General features: G+C 43.2%; 1 protein-coding gene across 4 annotated transcripts in view; it reads right to left on the bottom strand.

Moving 5' to 3' along the window:
- ASTN2 (astrotactin 2) overlaps nucleotides 1-18,397 on the bottom strand; it is a 988,433-nt gene that overhangs the window by 425,853 nt on the left and 544,183 nt on the right. For all 4 annotated transcript variants that reach the window (XM_050759610.1, XM_050759611.1, XM_050759612.1 and 1 more), the window contains one exon: nucleotides 2,459-2,609. In XM_050759610.1, coding sequence (XP_050615567.1) covers nucleotides 2,459-2,609 — 151 coding nt within the window. The remainder of the gene's footprint in view (nucleotides 1-2,458; nucleotides 2,610-18,397) is intronic.

Raw genomic sequence — 18,397 nt, 5'->3', positions numbered from 1 at the left:
TCAGACCGTTGAATTTTCTCTTATCCCCTAGGGAATGAATGTTCTTTCTCTTTCTTTCTCTTTTAATTGTTCCAGTTTATGTGAATAAAAGACAAAGAGACATAAGCCCAACCTATACACACACACACACCCCTTTGTATTTGAGGTTTCATTCCTATGGGATATCTATCCTAAAAGAAAAAAGACAAGGATCTTGATTAGAGAAAAGAGAACTAATGGAAAAAAGGAAAGAGGCAGACAACTTAATCCTTTGAAAAAGGTCAGCCTCATGTTCTGGACATAACACAGGACATCCTTTTGAGCTGCCTGTCCACTGGCTGGGTTTAAGTCTTGAGCAAATCCTCCTCTCCCCCACTAGCACCTTTCCAATGTGCTATATGAAGGGTTAGGTTTCAATGGTCTGAGGCAGACAGCTGTTGATGTATATCAATCTAGCATCTACAACTCTTATTGCCAGCACCCCAGTTTTTCTTGAGAATCTATGCCTTCCCCCATCTCAGGGCCGTGCATTTAAGGTGTAGCTGCCTCCTGGTGCAAGCTCCAGGCATGGCTCGCTCTGGGATGAGCCCAGTTAATCCCCCTGACCAGTAATTGGTGCAGGGATAGATGGGCATGACAACCAAGTTGGCCCAATGAGAAGGAATCTGGTGACAGTAGTTGGAGGCACTAGGAAAGAGGCGTTTTTGTCCTATAGGACTTGCATCCAGACTGCAGCTGGCCCGAGAATGGCACAGTGCTAAGGAAAGCAGAGCTAAGATTAGCAGGGGGATTCCAATGACATTGCTTGAGCCCTTCAATCCAATTTTGTCCAGACTTCAACTTAAGCCAATGCATTTCCTTTTTTTTTTTTTTTTTTTTTTTTTTTTTTTGCCTATACTAGTTTGAGTTTAGTTTCTATCACTTGTAATCCTGAGAATTCTAATCACTAAAATTTCTAATTGCCCATTCACCTCTGAAGATCTGTTGATCTTTGCATCTCAAATATAGTTTCATTGCATTATCTCATTCTAGAAGCTTCTTCATATTGATCTCCTGACCTCTGTCTGTTTCTCAGCTGGTGTGTAGCTGCATTAAGGGCCAAGTGTGTGTTCTATCTCCCTTGGGTCTTATTCAGACAGCCTTGTCCACAGCAGGATTCCCATCCCTGCTTCTATCCTTCGCTGCTTCTTCTTTCTTTTTTCTTTATTTACTGAGATGGGTACTTTTGGGGTGTTGAGCCAAATCAACAGATTCCCTGGGTTCTCCCTCAGTTTTTTAAGAAACATAAACTGAAAAGCCAGTCTGTGCTATAATGTGTCACAAGTGACTTAATAAAGCTAAGTACAGCATACAGTAAGGATACTGTATGGAAAAGAAGGTCACCTGTGGGGAGGGAAAAGGTTTTATAAAGGAGATGTCTCGGGAAAGATGTTCACTTGTTTGCTTCATAGGCTTGGAAAGCAATTCTTTCTAGGCAGAGAGAAGGTACAAGAAAAGGTTCTGAGGAATGAAACAGGCAGGCAAGTTCATAGAACCCCATCTAATTAGCTCCATTAGGCTCTAGTGTAGATTGAAATGAAGCAATAAGAGATGTGGCTGGAGAGACTGAAAAGGGACTACAGAAAGAAGAACATTGAATGCCAGGCTGAGTTTAGCCTATGTGGCAATGTTTCCCAAGTGTATTTTCAAGATACCCCAACATACACACACACACACACACACACACACACACACGCACACGTTAAAAAGTCAGGTTCCTGGGACCTAATTTCCTCTCTAGAATAAAAGCTTCTAGAGGTCAAACCCTGTATCTTAGGTCATTCTTATAAAACCATCAATTTTGGCACACCCTTCTGCAAGCAACAGGAACCCTCCCACTTCTTCTTCTGTGACCTTGTCCCACACTAGATACTAAAATTCCAAGCAAACAAGGCTGCCTCTCCCTTCCTTCATGTCTTTGCTTGGCTGTCTCCCCTCTTTCCCTAATGTAAGTTGACTCATCTTTTGAAGCCAAAGCGAAAGCCAAAAGCCAACGTTCCAAGGAAGCCTTCTATGAAACTGAGGTTCCAGCTGAAACTTTCTCTTCTGGACCACACCAAAGCACCTCCTGTCCATACTAGTTACACCTCATTGACATTCCCCCTACTATTGTATTCACAGAGGCAAGGCATTCCCTGTCTTACTCTCCAATGGACTGTAAGCTTCTGAAGGTCAGAAGTTCTCCAAGACCTATTGTGTGGTGGGCACTTAAGTTATAATATCTTGTTTCATTCTTCCAGCAATTCCAAGAGGTATGTATAATGTTCTCACTTTACAGGTGAGGAAACCAAGGTAGGTTGGCATGCTGAAGGCTGCAGAGGTAGGTGAGGGTAGTGCGAGTGTTATCCTCCTTACCAGCATTCCCTCACGGGGCAGGGCTTCCAGCAGGTGGCCTTAGCACCTGGGCCACTGCCATGTTCCTGGGCCAATGGGCACTTACCACACATCCTGAGGAGTCCACCTGCCGGTCAGATACACACTTGAAGTTGCGAGTGCAGCCCCCATTGTTCCGAGAGCAGTCACGAACTGGCCCGAAGGAGGACAGCAGGTCATTGATGGTTTCAAAGTATGTGGACAGCATCGCTTCTTCCCTTGGAGAGAAAGGGGATGGTTAAACCCCAGAGACATTGGCATCCCTAGATTTAAAAAAATGTGAATTCAATACATTTGAAACCATAACTTATTTATAATCAGGAAAATAATAACAATCAATATTACAAAAAGGAAACAACAACAGGTATACCATCATATGACACGGTGCTTGTCAAGTTGTGATACAGAGAAATAGACCTAGAACTCTATACTCTTTATTTCATTAATACTTATGATTCTTGGAGGCAGTCATGAGATGTACACTTTACTATAAGTAAACTGTGGCTTAGCAAGGTGAAGTATCTTGCTGAAGGCCAGCAGCTTACAATGTGACAGAAGTGAAGTTTGTATTAACTTCCAGCTGAGTCCAAAGAGAAGGCTCTTCTCACTACCTCTTAGCTTGCATCCTACCTGTTTCTACAGATTTCAGAGCTCCCTATAGCAACTCTGCAATTGGGCACATTCCTATTATTCCAACTTTGTGAATATAAAATTGAAACCATGAAAGATTGTGGGACTGACTCCAAATCCAACAGTCTATAAACAGCAGAGCCAAGACATAAACACAGGAGTCTGACCCTCTAGGGCCCTAGATCCTTATTTTTCAGACTATTGTGTATAAGTCACACCATCGAGACTGTCAGCAACAGTTGTTGGAAAGGTCATGGGATTCCAGGGAAATACATGATTCCTCCCAAATGAGGTTCTTAAAAGATAAGACTAGACTTGATACCATAATCCATGGATCTGCCAAAATTTTATGAGATGGAATTCTCTACAATGGAGGATACAGATGGGAGCTTCTAATGCTGTCTTCTGCAGAAAGGGCCCAAAATAAGAGATACACTTGCACTGGGGTATATGATTTCCACACTTACAGGAGATTTTAAAGGAGCACCATGAGCAGTGAGAAGAAGCACATATCCTTCCCTGGTCTGTGCCTCATGAGGTCCAGAGCTGTGAAGCAAGGGAAATGAAGCAGGAAGAGGCTAGCACACACTAGAGGGGGTATCTCTGCACCATCCTGCATACCTTCTCCCATTCTTCTCCACCTCAGGCTTGGACCAGGTTTGAAACTCCTAATTCATTTCCTGCCTCCAGTCCTACCCCTTCTGTCCCATCTTTCATACTGACTGTCAGTGAACTTGGTAAATCCCAGCTCTAATTAGATACTCCTCTGATCAATAGCTTCCCAGTACTTAGAGAAAAAATATAAATTAACTTCTCTGGCATTCGGACTTCATAATCTGGTCCCTGATTACCTGTCCAGCCCCATTGACCCTCTCCTCATATCTCTATCCACTAGGTACAGGCCTCATCTCATTCCCTGAACACAGAATCTCTGAAAACAGGTTCTAAACTGGAAAGTTACATGCAAGAGGTTTATTGACGAACCCTCTTGGGAGATGCATCTGTAGAAGGCGAGGAAGGGCTGGGCGTGGTGGCTCACGCTTGTAATCCTAGCACTTTAGGAGGCCTAGGAAGGAGGCTTACTTGAGCCCAGGAGTTCAAGACCAGCTTAGAAAATGTGGCAAAACCCTGTCTCTACAAAAGTTTTTTTTTTAATTAACAGGGTTTAGAGGAGCATGCCTGTGGTCCCAGCTACTCAGGAGGCTCAGGCGAGAGGATCTCTTGAGCTACAGTGAGCCATGATCAAAACCCTGTCTCAAAATAAAATAAAATAAAAAATAAAAAATAAATGGCAAGCAAACAAGGCAGGATTTGGTAAAGGGAGAGACTGACCTACAATGCGGGTCTAAAGCATCAGTTGATCCTGCAGGGAGCTCTGGAGCTGAGAAGGCCCTTTATGGATGTCCTGAATTAAGGCAAGGAATCCAGGCCTTTGCATCCCCACAGTAGCCAGTCATTGGTGGGGGCTGCTGTCTGGAATGGGATACACTTGGATAAGCCAGTTCCCTGAGGCTGAAGGCAATGCCTAGTCACTGACAGCCACAGCTGGTGGGGGGGTGGGCTGGCCCTGAAGAGGGTATCTGGGTGTGGTACCTGCAGGCACCTCTCTCCATCCCTAATCATGCTCTTCCTTCTGCCTGGGATGCCCATTTCCAAATGCTTACCTGATGAAATCCTAAGAATCTGTCTTTGAAAACTCTTCATATTCATTCATTCATTCATTCATTCATTCTTTCATATATTATACAAGCTTACTGAGTGCTTACCATGTACTAGGCACAATGCTAGGTGCTGGGGACACGGCAGTGACATTAGGCAAGGTCCTGACTCCCGAACTACACAGTAGCTTTATGTTACCACCTTTATGAAACCTTCTCTGCTTCCCCCTACTAGAATTAATTCCTTTTCCCTGTGAGCATATTGGCTAAATCTTTTAACTTATTGATCTTAATTATCAGCTTCACAGTCTCCCAGAGAGACTATAAGCTTTTAAAGGAAAAGGCTCAAGATTTATTCATTTCTCTTTAGCCCTCCAGGGGCCTGGAAGGAACCTGTGCTAGGTAAACGTTTTCGAATGAAACACAGAAAACACTCAAAGGCTTAGACGCAGTCTTCACCAGTGAGTAGTTTTACTAAGAACCTCCTCAGCAGGGCAGTCTTCTCTGTTTCCCCAACTCTGGGTCCCCGTTCCAAATCCTTCCTGTTCAGGGATGCAGCACAGGGACAAAGGAGAAGGATGAGGCGCTGCCAGGATTATCCCTTGCTTCCTAACTTTGTATGCAGCCAGGTGACAGGTTTATGGGAGAGGAGAATTAACAGTTCCTGAAATGAACCTCTGGGGAGACTTGCCACTTTTGAATCATGAAGAGAGTTGAGGATCCTGGGAAGACATTAAGCCTATTAAAATATTAATACCCTAGAAGGGAGAAGAAGAAATGGAAAGTAAGGGGAGGAGATAAGGCAGAGGGACCCGGCTGGGCACGGTGGCTCACGCCTGTAATCCCAGCACTTTGGGAGGCCTAGGCGGGCTAGGTCAGGAGATCAGGACTATCCTGGCTAATGTGGTGAAACCTCATCTCTACTAAAAATATAAAAAATTAGCCGGGCATGGTGGCATGTTCCTGTAATCCCAGCTACTCGGGAGGCTGAGGCAGGAGAACTGCTTGAACCCGGAAGGCAGAGGTTGCAGTGAGCCGAGATTCTGCCATTGCACTCTAGCCTAGGTGACAGAGCAAGACTCCCATTTCAAAAAAAAAAAAAAAAAAAAGACAGAAGGACCTGAGAAAGTGAGAGAATAAGAGACAAACAGATAGAGAAACTGTTGAGAAGGAAAGAAGGGACACAGAGAGACAGAAACACATACAGTCACCTGGAAACAGATAAAGTATAGATGGACAGACAGAGAGACAGAGAGTTATAGAGGGACACAGGTCATAGAGACAGAGAGGAAAAGAAAGGCAAATAGAGGAGAGAAAGAATGTGAACAGATAAAAATGAAAAGTTAGAATTGGAAAAAGAAAGCAAAGAAAGAAACAGAGGCATAAGAAACAGATGAAAAGAGGAGACATCCTCAAGGTAAACAGAACAAATGAGTAAGTGTGCTGAGGAGAGGGAGAGAAGGTGGAAGGGGGAATGAGAAAAGGGAGCAGGAGGAGACAAATGCAGAAAAGACAGAATGAAAGGGAAGAGAAAGACACTGAGTGAGAAAGAAAACAGAGGCCCGGCACAGTGGCTCATGCCTGTAATCCCAGCACTTTGGGAGACTGAGGCAGGCGGATCACTTGAGGTCAGGAGTACGAGACCAGCCTGGCCAACATGGTGAAACTCCGTTTCTACTAAAAATACAAAAAATAGTCGGGCGTGGTGGCTCGTGCCTGTCGTCCCAGCTACTCAGGAGGCTGAGGCAGGAGAATCGCTTCAACCCAGCAGGCAGAGGTTGCAGTGAGCCAAGATGGCACCACTGCACTCCAGCCTAGGAGACAGAGTGAGACTCTGTCTCAAAAAAAGAAAAAGAAAAGAGAAGAAAACACAGAGCCATGGAGAGCAGAACCGGACAACAAAGAAACAAGGAAAGGGAAGTGAAAAACAAGCTAAAACATGTCACCTTTCTGTGGAACCTGGAGACAGTTCAAGTTATAAAAATACAAAGGCTGTCCGCTTTTAAAAGGATTGATTCCGCATAAACATCAGTTACATGAGGGGAACATTACTTAAAACACAAAGACCTGACACAGGGGCCATTACCAAGTCAAGAGAAGTGATTGTGTCAGGCTAGGGAATGAAGAATCTGAGCACAAGACAGAAAAAGAGCTTAAAGCAGACACTGGCGTTTTCTTAACTCTGTGGCTCAATCCTTCATCTCGCTTGTGGAGCCCAGGGTTTAAGGTCTGTCGGATCTTAGAGCTGCCCCAATCTCGGGGTGGGGTGGGGGGGGGGGCAGCAAAGAGAAGAATGGAAGAGCACTGGGGGCGGAGACAGGCTGGACTGATGGACACTGCCCTGGGGCATCAGGAGACCAGGGTGAGAACCCCACTTTTGCCAGCAGTCACCAAAATTATCAATATCCTCTTCATTAGTTAGGATTTCCTGGGCACCTGCTATGTGCTAAGCATGGTACTAGGTTTCCTTCCTGTAATATTATCTGTGATTTTCACAAGAGCCCTAGAAATGGCAGTTTTATACCCAATGTGCAGCTGGAGAAACAGGGTCTTACGGAAGTTATGTCACTTGTTGCAGTTCTCAATGGCGTGATGCAGTGAGGCCAGGCTGTGCACTCGAATCTGCGTGACCTCGAGTCCTGAGCTGCCTGAGTTGAGCTTCAACGACTTACTCTGTATCTTGGGCAAGTCAGAGCCCTCCTAACAGTAAGGCCAGTAAGAATCTGTGTTCAATCTCTCCGTCTTAGCAGAGGAGGACAGAATGGGCAGAGCCTGGGCGGTCTTTATGTACTTCCCATAACCTGATTCCTGGGTCATGCATGTGATCCACAATAGCCTCACTCCATGCAGGAACAGAAGGGGAAAGCACGGTGTTTAAGTTTACCAGAAGGGCCATAACAAGTACCATGAACCAGCTCACTTAAAACAACAGAAATTTATTCTCTCGCCATTCCGAAGGCCAGGGTTTGGTAGAGCTCTGGTCCCTCTGTAGGCTCAAGGAGAGAATCCTTCCTTGCCTCTTCAGAGCCTTCCATGGCTCCCGGCCATGCTTAGCTTTCCTTGACTGGCAGCTTCAGGACTCCTTCCTCTGTCCCCATCATCACATGGCCTTCTTGCCTGTGTGTGTGTGTCCTCTCCTCTTCTTAAAATGACACCATTTGGGCTGGGCGTGGTAGCTCACACCTGTAATCCCAGCACTTTGGGAGGCCGAGGCAGGTGGATCACGTGAGGTCAGGAGTTCGAGACCAGCCTGACCAACATGATGAAACCCCATCTCTACTAAAAATACAATAATTAGCAGGGCGTGGTGGCGGGTGCCTGTAATCCCAGCTACTGGGGAGGCTGAAACAGGAGAATCGCTTGAACCCAGGAGGCGGAGCTTGCAGTAAGCTGAGATCACATTGCACTCTAGCCTGGGCGATGAGCAAGACTCCGTCTCAAAAAAAAAAAAAAAAAAAAAAAAAAAAAAAAAAAATGACACCATTAGTTGGGTTTAGGGTCCACCTTAATCGGTTGTAACCTTTTCTTAGTTATATCTGCAAAGGCCTTATTTCTAAATAAGGCCACATTCTGAAGTTCTGGTGAACACAAATTTTGTGGGGACACAATTCATGCAATTACACAGGGCACAGGGCGAATGTGCCCACATTTGCTTGGTAGGACAGAGCCAGAACTAAATAAAACACCTCAGTCCTTGACTCTTATCAAAGTGCTCCTAACACTGCACTGGCTCTTCTCACTCTAGACACTTCATGTTTCATTGTGGGCCTTACAGGGTTTGAAAAATCTTAGGGAAAGGATCATGATGAAGTCACTCGCCATATTATCTGTGCCTTTATTTGGAAGGAGAAAAGACCAACTTCAATTAAATACCTACCACACTCCAGGAACTGTGTGGAGGGTTTTCAACCACTCTACAGAACAGAGCTCGGCAAACTTTTCTGTACAGGGCTAGATAGTAAAGATCTTAGGCTTTGCAGGCCATACAGTCTCTGTCCCAATCACTCAACTCTGCTTTTGTGATACACAATCATAGACAACACACAAAAGAATAAATGTAGCTATGTTTCAATAAAACTGTATTAAAGACGGGTGTAGTGGCTCATGCCCATAATCCAGCTCTTTGAGAGGCTGAGATGGGAGGATAGCTTGAGCCCAGGAGTTCAAGACCAGCCTGGGCAACAGAGTGGGATCCCATTTCTATAATTTTTTTTTTTTTAATTAGCCAGGTGTGGTGATGTGTGCCTGTAGTACCAGTTACTCAGGAGGCTGAGGTGGGAGGACTGCTTGAGCCTGGCAAGTTTGGGGAGGTGGGGGTCAAGGATTCAGTAAGCTGTGAGCATGCTACTGCACTCCAACCCGTGTGACACAGTGAGACCCTGTCTCAACAAAACAAAACAAAACAAAACAAAAACTATATTTATAGAAAGACAAAGCCAGATGAATTATTTTCTGTTTTAGATGTGAAAACCCTGAAGTCAGTGTTGGAGTTAGGATTTGAACCCAGGTAGGTCCAACTTCACATTCTTTCTCCTACATGAATATTCTGAAACTCAGCCTTCTCATCTGTAAAATGGGAACAATATCTGTCTCACTCTCAACTCTGTAGATGATTATGAGGATATAATAACATGATATGGAAATGTGTTTTCCAAACCCTAAAACCTAATGCAAACTTAATTCATTGTTTATTAATTCAATAAATATCTGAGCACCTGCTGCATACCACGTACTGAGCTGATTATTATTATGGCTTTTCTTTGGCCTCCCAGCACCTGTTTCTGTTCCTATATAACCCAGACATTGTGTAAAAGGTTCCAAACATCTTTCTATCTCTGACATACAAATTATTATTTTTTCTGTTAATACTGGTTCCAAAACAGAGATAGCCAGACCCCACCAGACTGGGTGAGACAGCCATCCCCTCATTACCTGACCGGTCAAGTGCAAATGCATCACCTGGATTCCATTTGGCTGAATCAGCCCAAGCCCCACTCAGGGTGAGCATTAGGCAGGGTGGCTGGGAACAGATGCTGACATAGCCCACTGTTAATAAATACCAGGAAAGGTCTGTGTCACTCAGAGAGAGATGTGAATGGATGATGCCAAGCCAAGACAGTGACAAGTCCCCCACTGATGCAGATTAATCATTCGCTGGTAATAGCCGGCAACCTTGTTTCCTAAGCTCCCTGGGAAAGAGGAACCTAAGACAAGGTACTGATAAAAATCAAGCTCCTGGTGGGCATGGTGCCTCACACCTGTAATCCCAGCACATTGGGAGGCTGAGGCAGACAGATCACAAGGTCAGGAGATTGAGACCATCCTGGCTAACATGGTGAAACCCCATTTCTACTAAGACTACAAAAAATTAGCTGGGCATGGTGGTGGGTGCCTGTAGTTCCAGCTACTCAGGAGGCTGAGGCAAGAGAATTGCTTGAACCAGGGAGGCGGAGGTTGCAGTGAGCCGAGATCGCGCCACTGCACTCCTGCCTGGGCAACAAAGCGAGACTCCATCTCAAACAAACAAACAAAAATTCCAGCTCAGTTTTTTTTTTTTTTTTTAATTTTAAAGAAAGAAAGCTTTGTTGGGATATAATTCACATACCATATGATTTACCTACTTAAAGTGTACAGTTTAAGCAGGATACAGTTTAAGTGATCAATATTTAAATATTTTCATTAACTCAAAAAGAAACCCTGCCTCTATTATGAGTCTCTGCCTACTTCCTCCCAATGCCCCTAGTATTGGGAAACCACAAATCTTCTGTCTTTACAGATTTACCAACTCTGAACACTTCATGTAAATTAAGTCATATAATCTGTAGTCTTTTGTGACTGGCTACTTTCAGTTAGCATAGTGTTTTCAAGGTTCATCCATGCTTCAGCATGTATCACTACTTCGTTCCTTTTGTATTGCCAAATGATACTCCATTATATAGATATTCCACATTATATTCATCCATCATTAGTTGATGGACATTTTGGTTGTTTCCACTTTTCAGTTACTATGAATAATGCTGCTATGAACATTCATATACAGGTGTTTATGTTGATACATGTTTTCATATATCTTACAGCTCCCCCTGCCCTGGGATTTAGGGAGCCTTCTCAGCCCCTAATAGCATGAGCCACAGTGTAGAACAATAGACAAGAGGGCAAGTTTGTCTGGAGTCAGGCTGCCCTGAGATGGAATCCCAGCTTCACTCACTATGAGACCTTGGGTAAGCCTCTTCTTTTTGAGATGGAGTCTCACGCTGTCATTCAGGCTGGAGTGCAATGGCGCGATCTTGGCTTACTGCAACCTCCGCCTCCCGGGTTCAAGCGATTCTCCTGCCTCAGCCTCCCAAGTAGCTGAGACTACAGGCATGTGCTACCACGCCAGATTAATTTTTATGTTTTTAGTAGAGACGGGGTTTCACCATATTGACCAGGCTGGTTTTGAACTCCTGACCTCAGGTGATCCAGAGACCTTGGGCAAGTCTCTTAAACCCTGAGCCTCAATTTTCTCATCTGTAAAATGGGGATATTAATACCTAGCTAGCAGAGGTAGCATGAGTAATAGATTAGAGCAAATGTGTTCAAATGCCTGGCACACAGTAAGTGCCTAACAACTGATAATAATTAATAGTACCGGAAAGTCCCTCAAAGTTGCAAGACCCATGCCTTGAGAATGTTGAGAAGCTCAACGGAGGAGAAAGGATGAAAGATCTGAGACCCACATGGTCCATTACTCAGTTAAACATGTTTCATTGGTGCTGGGCTTGTTCTGGGCACTCGGCTGGGTTCCTGGGAGACATAGGAATGGATGTGACATAGCGTGTGCTAGGCAGGAAGAAAAATACTAACTTAGCAAGATAAGTGAGGCCACAGGACTAAAAAGATGACTCTCTCTCTTGCCAGACCTTGGAAGTAGGAGCTCAGAGAAGGCTTTTTGGAGGAGGTAATGTAGAGCCTGAGACATAAAGGATGGGTGGAAATTAGGTAAAGGGGGATAAATAGAGTGGGATAAATAAATTCTAGGCAGAGGGAAAGAATATGCTAAGGCCTAGAGGTAGGAGAGGGAATACCCTGATTGAGAGGCTTCAAGAGATGCAGAAATGCTGAACTGTGAAGGAGGAGGTGAGATATGGCAAAGGCTGAAACAGCAGGAGTGCCAGGAGCCAGGCTAGAGAAGATTCCTGTGTGCCAGGCCATGGTGATTCTGGACTTTACCCTGGAAGCTATGGACTGCCACCCAAAAATTTAAAAGCAGATCCTTCTTTTATTTAGAGTAATACCATAGATGAATAGTTTACACAAATCATTATGGCAATAATAGTTAATGCTGATTGTGCGTTCATACTGTGCCAATAAATGGTTTAAGCACTACATGTATCAACTCACTTAATCCTCCCCAAAAACACAGTGATGTAAATGATACATTCCCATTTCATAGGAGAAAGAAACTCAGGCACCATTTTGAGGCTGTTTTGAGACCTGTTATGGATAATGTAGGTAAAGCATTAGGACAGTGCCTGGCACATGGTGACTGCTTTATAAGGATTTCTTGAAAAACATCTTCCAGGGGAGGGATAGGGTGAGGTGGCACAAGCCACAGGGAAGTAGATTTGAACTTTTCCAAAGCCAGCAATATTCAGCAAGGGAACACTCTCTTCCAATTTACTGCTCCAGCCTTCAGGAATGCATACTGAGGAGGGATGGCCATTTTCCTGGGATAGTTGTGGAAGGAATCAGGGCTCCAGGGGAGAGGGTGTACAATATTATGGTGATAACAATATTCACAAGGGCTAATATCTACTGAGAATTTATGACATGAGAACTTTGGCTTAATATAGATTATCTCATTTAATAATTGCCTATGGGATTGTGCTATTATCCCTGTTGATATGGTTTGGCTCTGTGTCCCCACCCAAATGTCATGTTGAATTGTAATCCTCAGTGTTGGAGGAGGAGCCAGGTGGGAGGTGATTGGATATGGCAGAGCGGGGAGGCAGTGTACTTCCCCATTGAGGTTCTCGTGGTAGTGAGTGAATTCTCACGAGATCTGGTTGTGCAAAAGTGCGTAGCACTTGCTCCTTTGCTCTCTTCCTGCTGTTCTGGCCATGTAGGACATGTCTGCTCCCCCTTCCCCTTCTACATGTTACTCAGTTTCCTGAGGCCTTCCCAGCCATGCTTCCTGTACAGACTGTGGGACACTGACCCAGTGAAACCTGTTATCTTTATAAATTACCCAGTCTCAGGTAGTTCTTTATAGCATGCAAAAACAAACTAATACATCTGGTGTTTTTTGTTTTTTGTTTTTCAATTTGAAAAGAAATGTACACACTCACGTGCAGGACTTGGCATTTACAGAGGTGAGAGGACCGGCAGTGAGTCCTAGTGACAGAGCTGGGTTTCACCCTGGGTGTATCTGACTTCGGACTCTAGTGTCCTGCCTTTCTCTTTAAGAGTTCTTTCCACCCAGAGATTCTGGGACTGGTGTTTTAGCTGACACTTAACATTCTCCTTCCTCTAGCAATTGTGGTTTGCACTAATTTGGGTTGAGATATATATATTGCTGTTCAGAGTGGTCTCATAACTTCCTGTGACTGTCTTGTGCCTCTGAGTAGCTTGTAAGCTTCCTGCATGCCTAGAGTCCTCCTCGGTCACATCTCTCAGTGCACTGGGCCTGCTGCAGCTGTTCACTGAATAAGGACAGGTGTTGAAGGAAGAGAAGGAGGGCACAATAAGGTCCATCAGCTGTGCAGTCTTTAGAACAAAGAAAAAATGATTGTAATGTCTGTTGTCTATCTGTGTGATGGAGGCAATAATATTCAACTCACAGAATTGTGGGTCAGAATTCAAAGAGTTAAAAAATATGAAAGTCTCTTATCACCAGGCTCAAACAGATAAAGATCCTCAATAAAGGGCTGTTGTGTTTTGGAAATGAGTTTGTGCATTTAACAAATATTTACCCAGCACTCACCCCTGGAGTTGGAGGGTGGGTATAGACACAGCCTCATTTTATTGCACCTCACGTTATTGTTCATTGCAGATATTATTTCTTAAAAGTTGAAGGTCGGTGGCTACCCTACATCAAGCAAGTCTATCAGTGCCACTTTTACAAAAGAAAGTGCTCACTTCATATCTATGCGTCAGATTTTGGTAATTCTCACAATATTTCAAAATCGTGTTATTATTATATCGGTTATGGTGATCTGTGATCAAAGGTCTTTGATGTTCCCATTGTAATTGTTTTGGGGAGCCCTCACTGCGCTCATATAAGGCGGCCAACTTACTCGGTAAATGTAAGGCCTCCCTGTTCACTGAGATACAGCAATATTGAAATCAGGCCAATTAATAACCCTACAATTTCCTCTAAGTGTTCAAATGCAAGGAAAAGTCACACATCTCTCACTTTAAATCATAAGCTAGACATGATTAAGTTTAGTAAGGAAGGTATGTAGAAAGTCAAGACTGACTAAAAGCTAGGCCTCTTGCACCAGTTAGGCAAGTTGTGAATGCAAAGAAAAAGTTCTTAAAGGAAAATAGAAGTGCTACTTCTGTGAAGACACAAATGATAAGAAAGTGAAACAGCTTTATTTCTGTTATGGAGAATGTTTTAGAGGTGTGGATAAATTAAACCAGCTACAATATTCCCTTAAGCCCAAACTAGGGCACAGTCCTAATTCTCTTCAATTCTAGGAAGTCTGAGAGAGGTGAGGAAGCTGTGGAAGAAAAGTTTAAGCAGAGATTGATTCATAAGTTTTAAGAAAGGAAGCCATCTCCGTAGCATAAAAGTGCAAGGAGAAGCAGCAAGTGCTGATGTGTTAATAGAAGCTGCAGCAAGTTATCAAAAACATCTAGTTAACATAATTAATGAAGGTGATTATCTTCAACAACAGATTTTCAATGTAGATGAAACAGCCTTGTATTGGAAGAAGATGCCATTTAGGACTTTCATTGCTAGAGAGGAGAAGCCTGGCTTCAAAGATGCAAAGGACAGGCTGCCTCTCTCATTAGGGGTTAATGCAGCTGTTGAAGCCAATACTCATTTACCATTATAAAAATCCTAGGACCCTTAAGAATTATGCTAAATCTACTCTGCCTGTGCTCTATAAATAGAACAGCAAAGCCTGAATGACAGCACATCTGTTTACAGCATGGTTTACTGAATATTTTAAGCCCACTGTTGAGAACTCCTGCTCAGAAAAATGAGCTGTGATGGAAATGCATAAGAGGTTAATGTTGTTTTCATGCCTGATAACACAGCATCCTTTTTGCAGTGCATTCATGAAGAAATAATTTCAAGTCTTATTATTTAAGAAATACATTTTGTAAGGTTATAGTTGTCATAGATAGTGATTTTTCTGATGGATCTGGGTAAAATAAATTGAAAACCATCTGGAAAGGATTCCCCATCTTAGATGCCATGAGAAACATTTCTGATTTATGAGAGGAGGTCAAAATATCAATATTAGCAGGAGTTTGGAAGAAGTTGATTCCAACCCTCATGAATGACTTTGAGGGGTTCAAGGCTTCAGTGGAGGTAATAACTACAGATATGAAAATTGCAAGAGAACTAGAATTAGAGGTGGAGCTTGAAGATGTGACTGAATTGCCACAATCTCATGATAAAACTAATGAGAAGTTGCTTCTTGTGGATGACCAAAGAAAAGTGGTTTCTTGAGTTGTAAACTACTCCTGGTGAATATGCTGTGAATACTGCTGAAATAAGAACAAAAGATTTAAAATATTACATAAACTTGGTGGATAAAGCAGTGGCAGGGTTTGAAGGAATAAATTCACTTTCAACAAGAGTTCTGTGGGTAAAATGCTACCAGACTACATCACATGCTACAGCAAAATCTTTTGTGAAAAGAAGAATCAATTGTTACAGCAAACTTCACTGTTGTCTTATTTTAAGAAATTGCCACAGCCTCTTCAGCCTTCAGTAACTACCACCTTGATCAGTGAGCCACTGTCAACATTGAAGCAATACCCTGCACCAGCAAAATGATTATGGCTCACTGAAGATTCAGATGACCATTAGCTTTTTTTTTTTTTTGGCAATAAAGTATTTCTTAATTAAGGTATGTACATTATGTTTTAAACATGATGCAATTGTACACTTAATAAACTATAGAGTAAAAAATAACTTTTATATGCACTAGGAAACAAAAGTATTTGTATAGTTCACTTTATTGTGATATTTGCTTTATTACGGTGTTCTGGTACCTAACACACAATATCTCTGAGGTGTGCCTATATACAGAAAAGAGCAAAACGAACATGGGTTTTGTCCCTCTAGGGCTTACAGTTGTTGGGACAAGTAAGTTCCTCTTCAAAGACTCAACTTTCTGGTCATAAATTGTAAACCAAACCTACCCCCTTCTTTTTTTCACAAATCGGGCATCTACCCTATTTGGAAAAGTTTAAGTCTCAGCCAACTGGGATCAGCTTAGATTGTGTGGTCCAACCCCAGCCAATAGGGGAAGGACACACAAACAGGAACTGCATTAGGGTTAAAAACCCCTTCTCTCCTTTGTTCAGTGTGCTGTTGCGATTGTAACCAGCACAAGCAGCACCCTTCTGCAGAAGTAAACATGCCTTGCTGAGAAATTTTCTGTCTAAGCGTGGGTTTCTTTTGGCTACACCGAGCACTTGTTTTCAACACAGGTAGTTATTGGAACAGTCACTCAACAAATACCTGCCTCAATATCAATATGTGTGTCTGTGTCTATGGCTATGGCTATGTCTGTTGTATCTGTATCTATGTCTATATTTTCATATCTATACATCTATGCCTATGCCCCTATCTATACCTAAACTTATAATTACAAACTGTGATAGATGCTTTAAAAATACCGAATACAATAAGATCATATGGCAGAGGGACCAAGCTATTCTAGGGATTTGGGAATGGGAGTGTGCAGTTAGGGCAGATTTCCCTGGAAAATATCAGGCCCTGAAACCAAACCAGCCTGTGATCTGGCAGGGTTTCATCACGCCCAGGCTGTCCTCAGGAGAGCTGTGATGATGTGTGTCCTCCACTCCCACCCCCACCATGCACAGTGACCATGGAGTCCATCTGATTGCAGAGACCATCATTCCTCTGGCAAAAAATCCATCTTCTCCTCCCTGTGCTTGTTCTGACTACTTAGTCATAGAAATTCTCCTCTTCACTTAAACAAATTTACAAGAACAGAACAAATGATCCCATTAAAAAGTAGGCAAAGGACATGAACAGACACTTCTCAAAAGAAGACATTTAAGCAGCCAACAAGCATATGAAAAAAAGCTCAACATCACTGATCGTTAGAGAAATGCAAATCAAAACCACAACGAGATACCATCTCATGCCAATCTGAATGGCAGTTATTAAAAAGTCAAGAAACAACAGATGCTGGCAAAGCTGTGGAGAAATATTAACACTTTTACACTACTGGAGGGAATGCAAATTAGCTCATCCATTGTGTAGACAGTATGGCAATTCCTCAAGGATCTAGAACCAGAAATATCATTTGACCCCCTATTACTGGGTATATACCTAAAGGAATATAAGTCTTTTCCATTATAAAGAGGCATGCATGTGTGTGTTCATTGCAGCACTATTCTCAATAGCAAAAACATGGAATCAACCCAAATACCCATCATGCCAGACTGGGTAAAGAAAATGTGGTACATATACACCATGGAATACTATGCAGCCATAAAAAGAAAGGTCATGTCCTTTGCAGGGACACAGTTAGAGGTGGAAGCCATTATCCTCAGCAAACTAATGCAGGAACAGAAAACTAAACACTGCATGTTCTCACTTGTAAATGGGAGCTGAACCATGAGAGCACATGGACATAGGGAGGGGAACAACACACACTGGGGCCTGTCAGGAGGCTGGGGGAGGGACAGCATCAGCATAAATAGCTAATACACGTGGGGCTTAATACTCACGTGATGGGTTGATAGGTGCAGCAAAACACTATGGCACAAGTTTAACTGTGTAACAAACCTGAACGTCTTGTACATGTATTCCAGAACTTAATTTTTTTAAAAAAGAAATTCTCCTCTTCACCCACCCCTTTCTCCTACCTTTTGCAAATCTCATCCTTATTTTGAAAAAGAAACAAAAAATTTCAGTGGCAAATGCTGAAACTTGAGGATTATTTATTCATAAATTACCCACATGGAGTCACTGAGGGCTCCTCCCAGCTCTCATCTCAGACAGAAGCAGCTCATTAAGATGGGAAGTCCTGGGGTCTCAGGTATGATTGCTCAGAAAGCCAGCACCTTCCCCAAACTCAGGTGTGCCCCGCTGCTCAGGGGCATGAGAGACTGGTGATCTGGATGGCAGAGGGGGTTGCCACGAGCCAGGAGAGCCCAGCATTAGACAGTAAATGGGGCTGTGACTTCTAGAAGGAAGAGCACTGGCCTGGAGGCTCAGGTATAGTATCAGGGTCCAGCTTAGCCTCCCTCTGCTGTGTGTCTCTGGGTGATCCTCTACCCTCTCTGGGCCTCAGAGTCTACATTTCTACAATGATGGGGTGATCTCTAAGGGCTCTTCCAGCTCCAATTTCTAATAACGTAATGTGGCTTCCAAAGAAGGCTGACAACTGCTTCCAGTTGTCAATTTCACTTTCAGAAATAAGGTGAAAATACAAGATTGGAGAGAGAGACAAAGACAGAGACAGAGAGAGAGCAAAAATGAGAATTCATTGTTTTGAACCTGAGGAAATCAAGGG

The sequence above is a fragment of the Macaca thibetana genome, chromosome 15 (genome assembly GCF_024542745.1).
Source record: "Macaca thibetana thibetana isolate TM-01 chromosome 15, ASM2454274v1, whole genome shotgun sequence".
Taxonomy (NCBI): domain Eukaryota; kingdom Metazoa; phylum Chordata; class Mammalia; order Primates; family Cercopithecidae; genus Macaca; species Macaca thibetana.
Note: the sequence above shows the minus strand (reverse complement) of the source record. Positions and strands in the feature narration are given on the sequence as shown.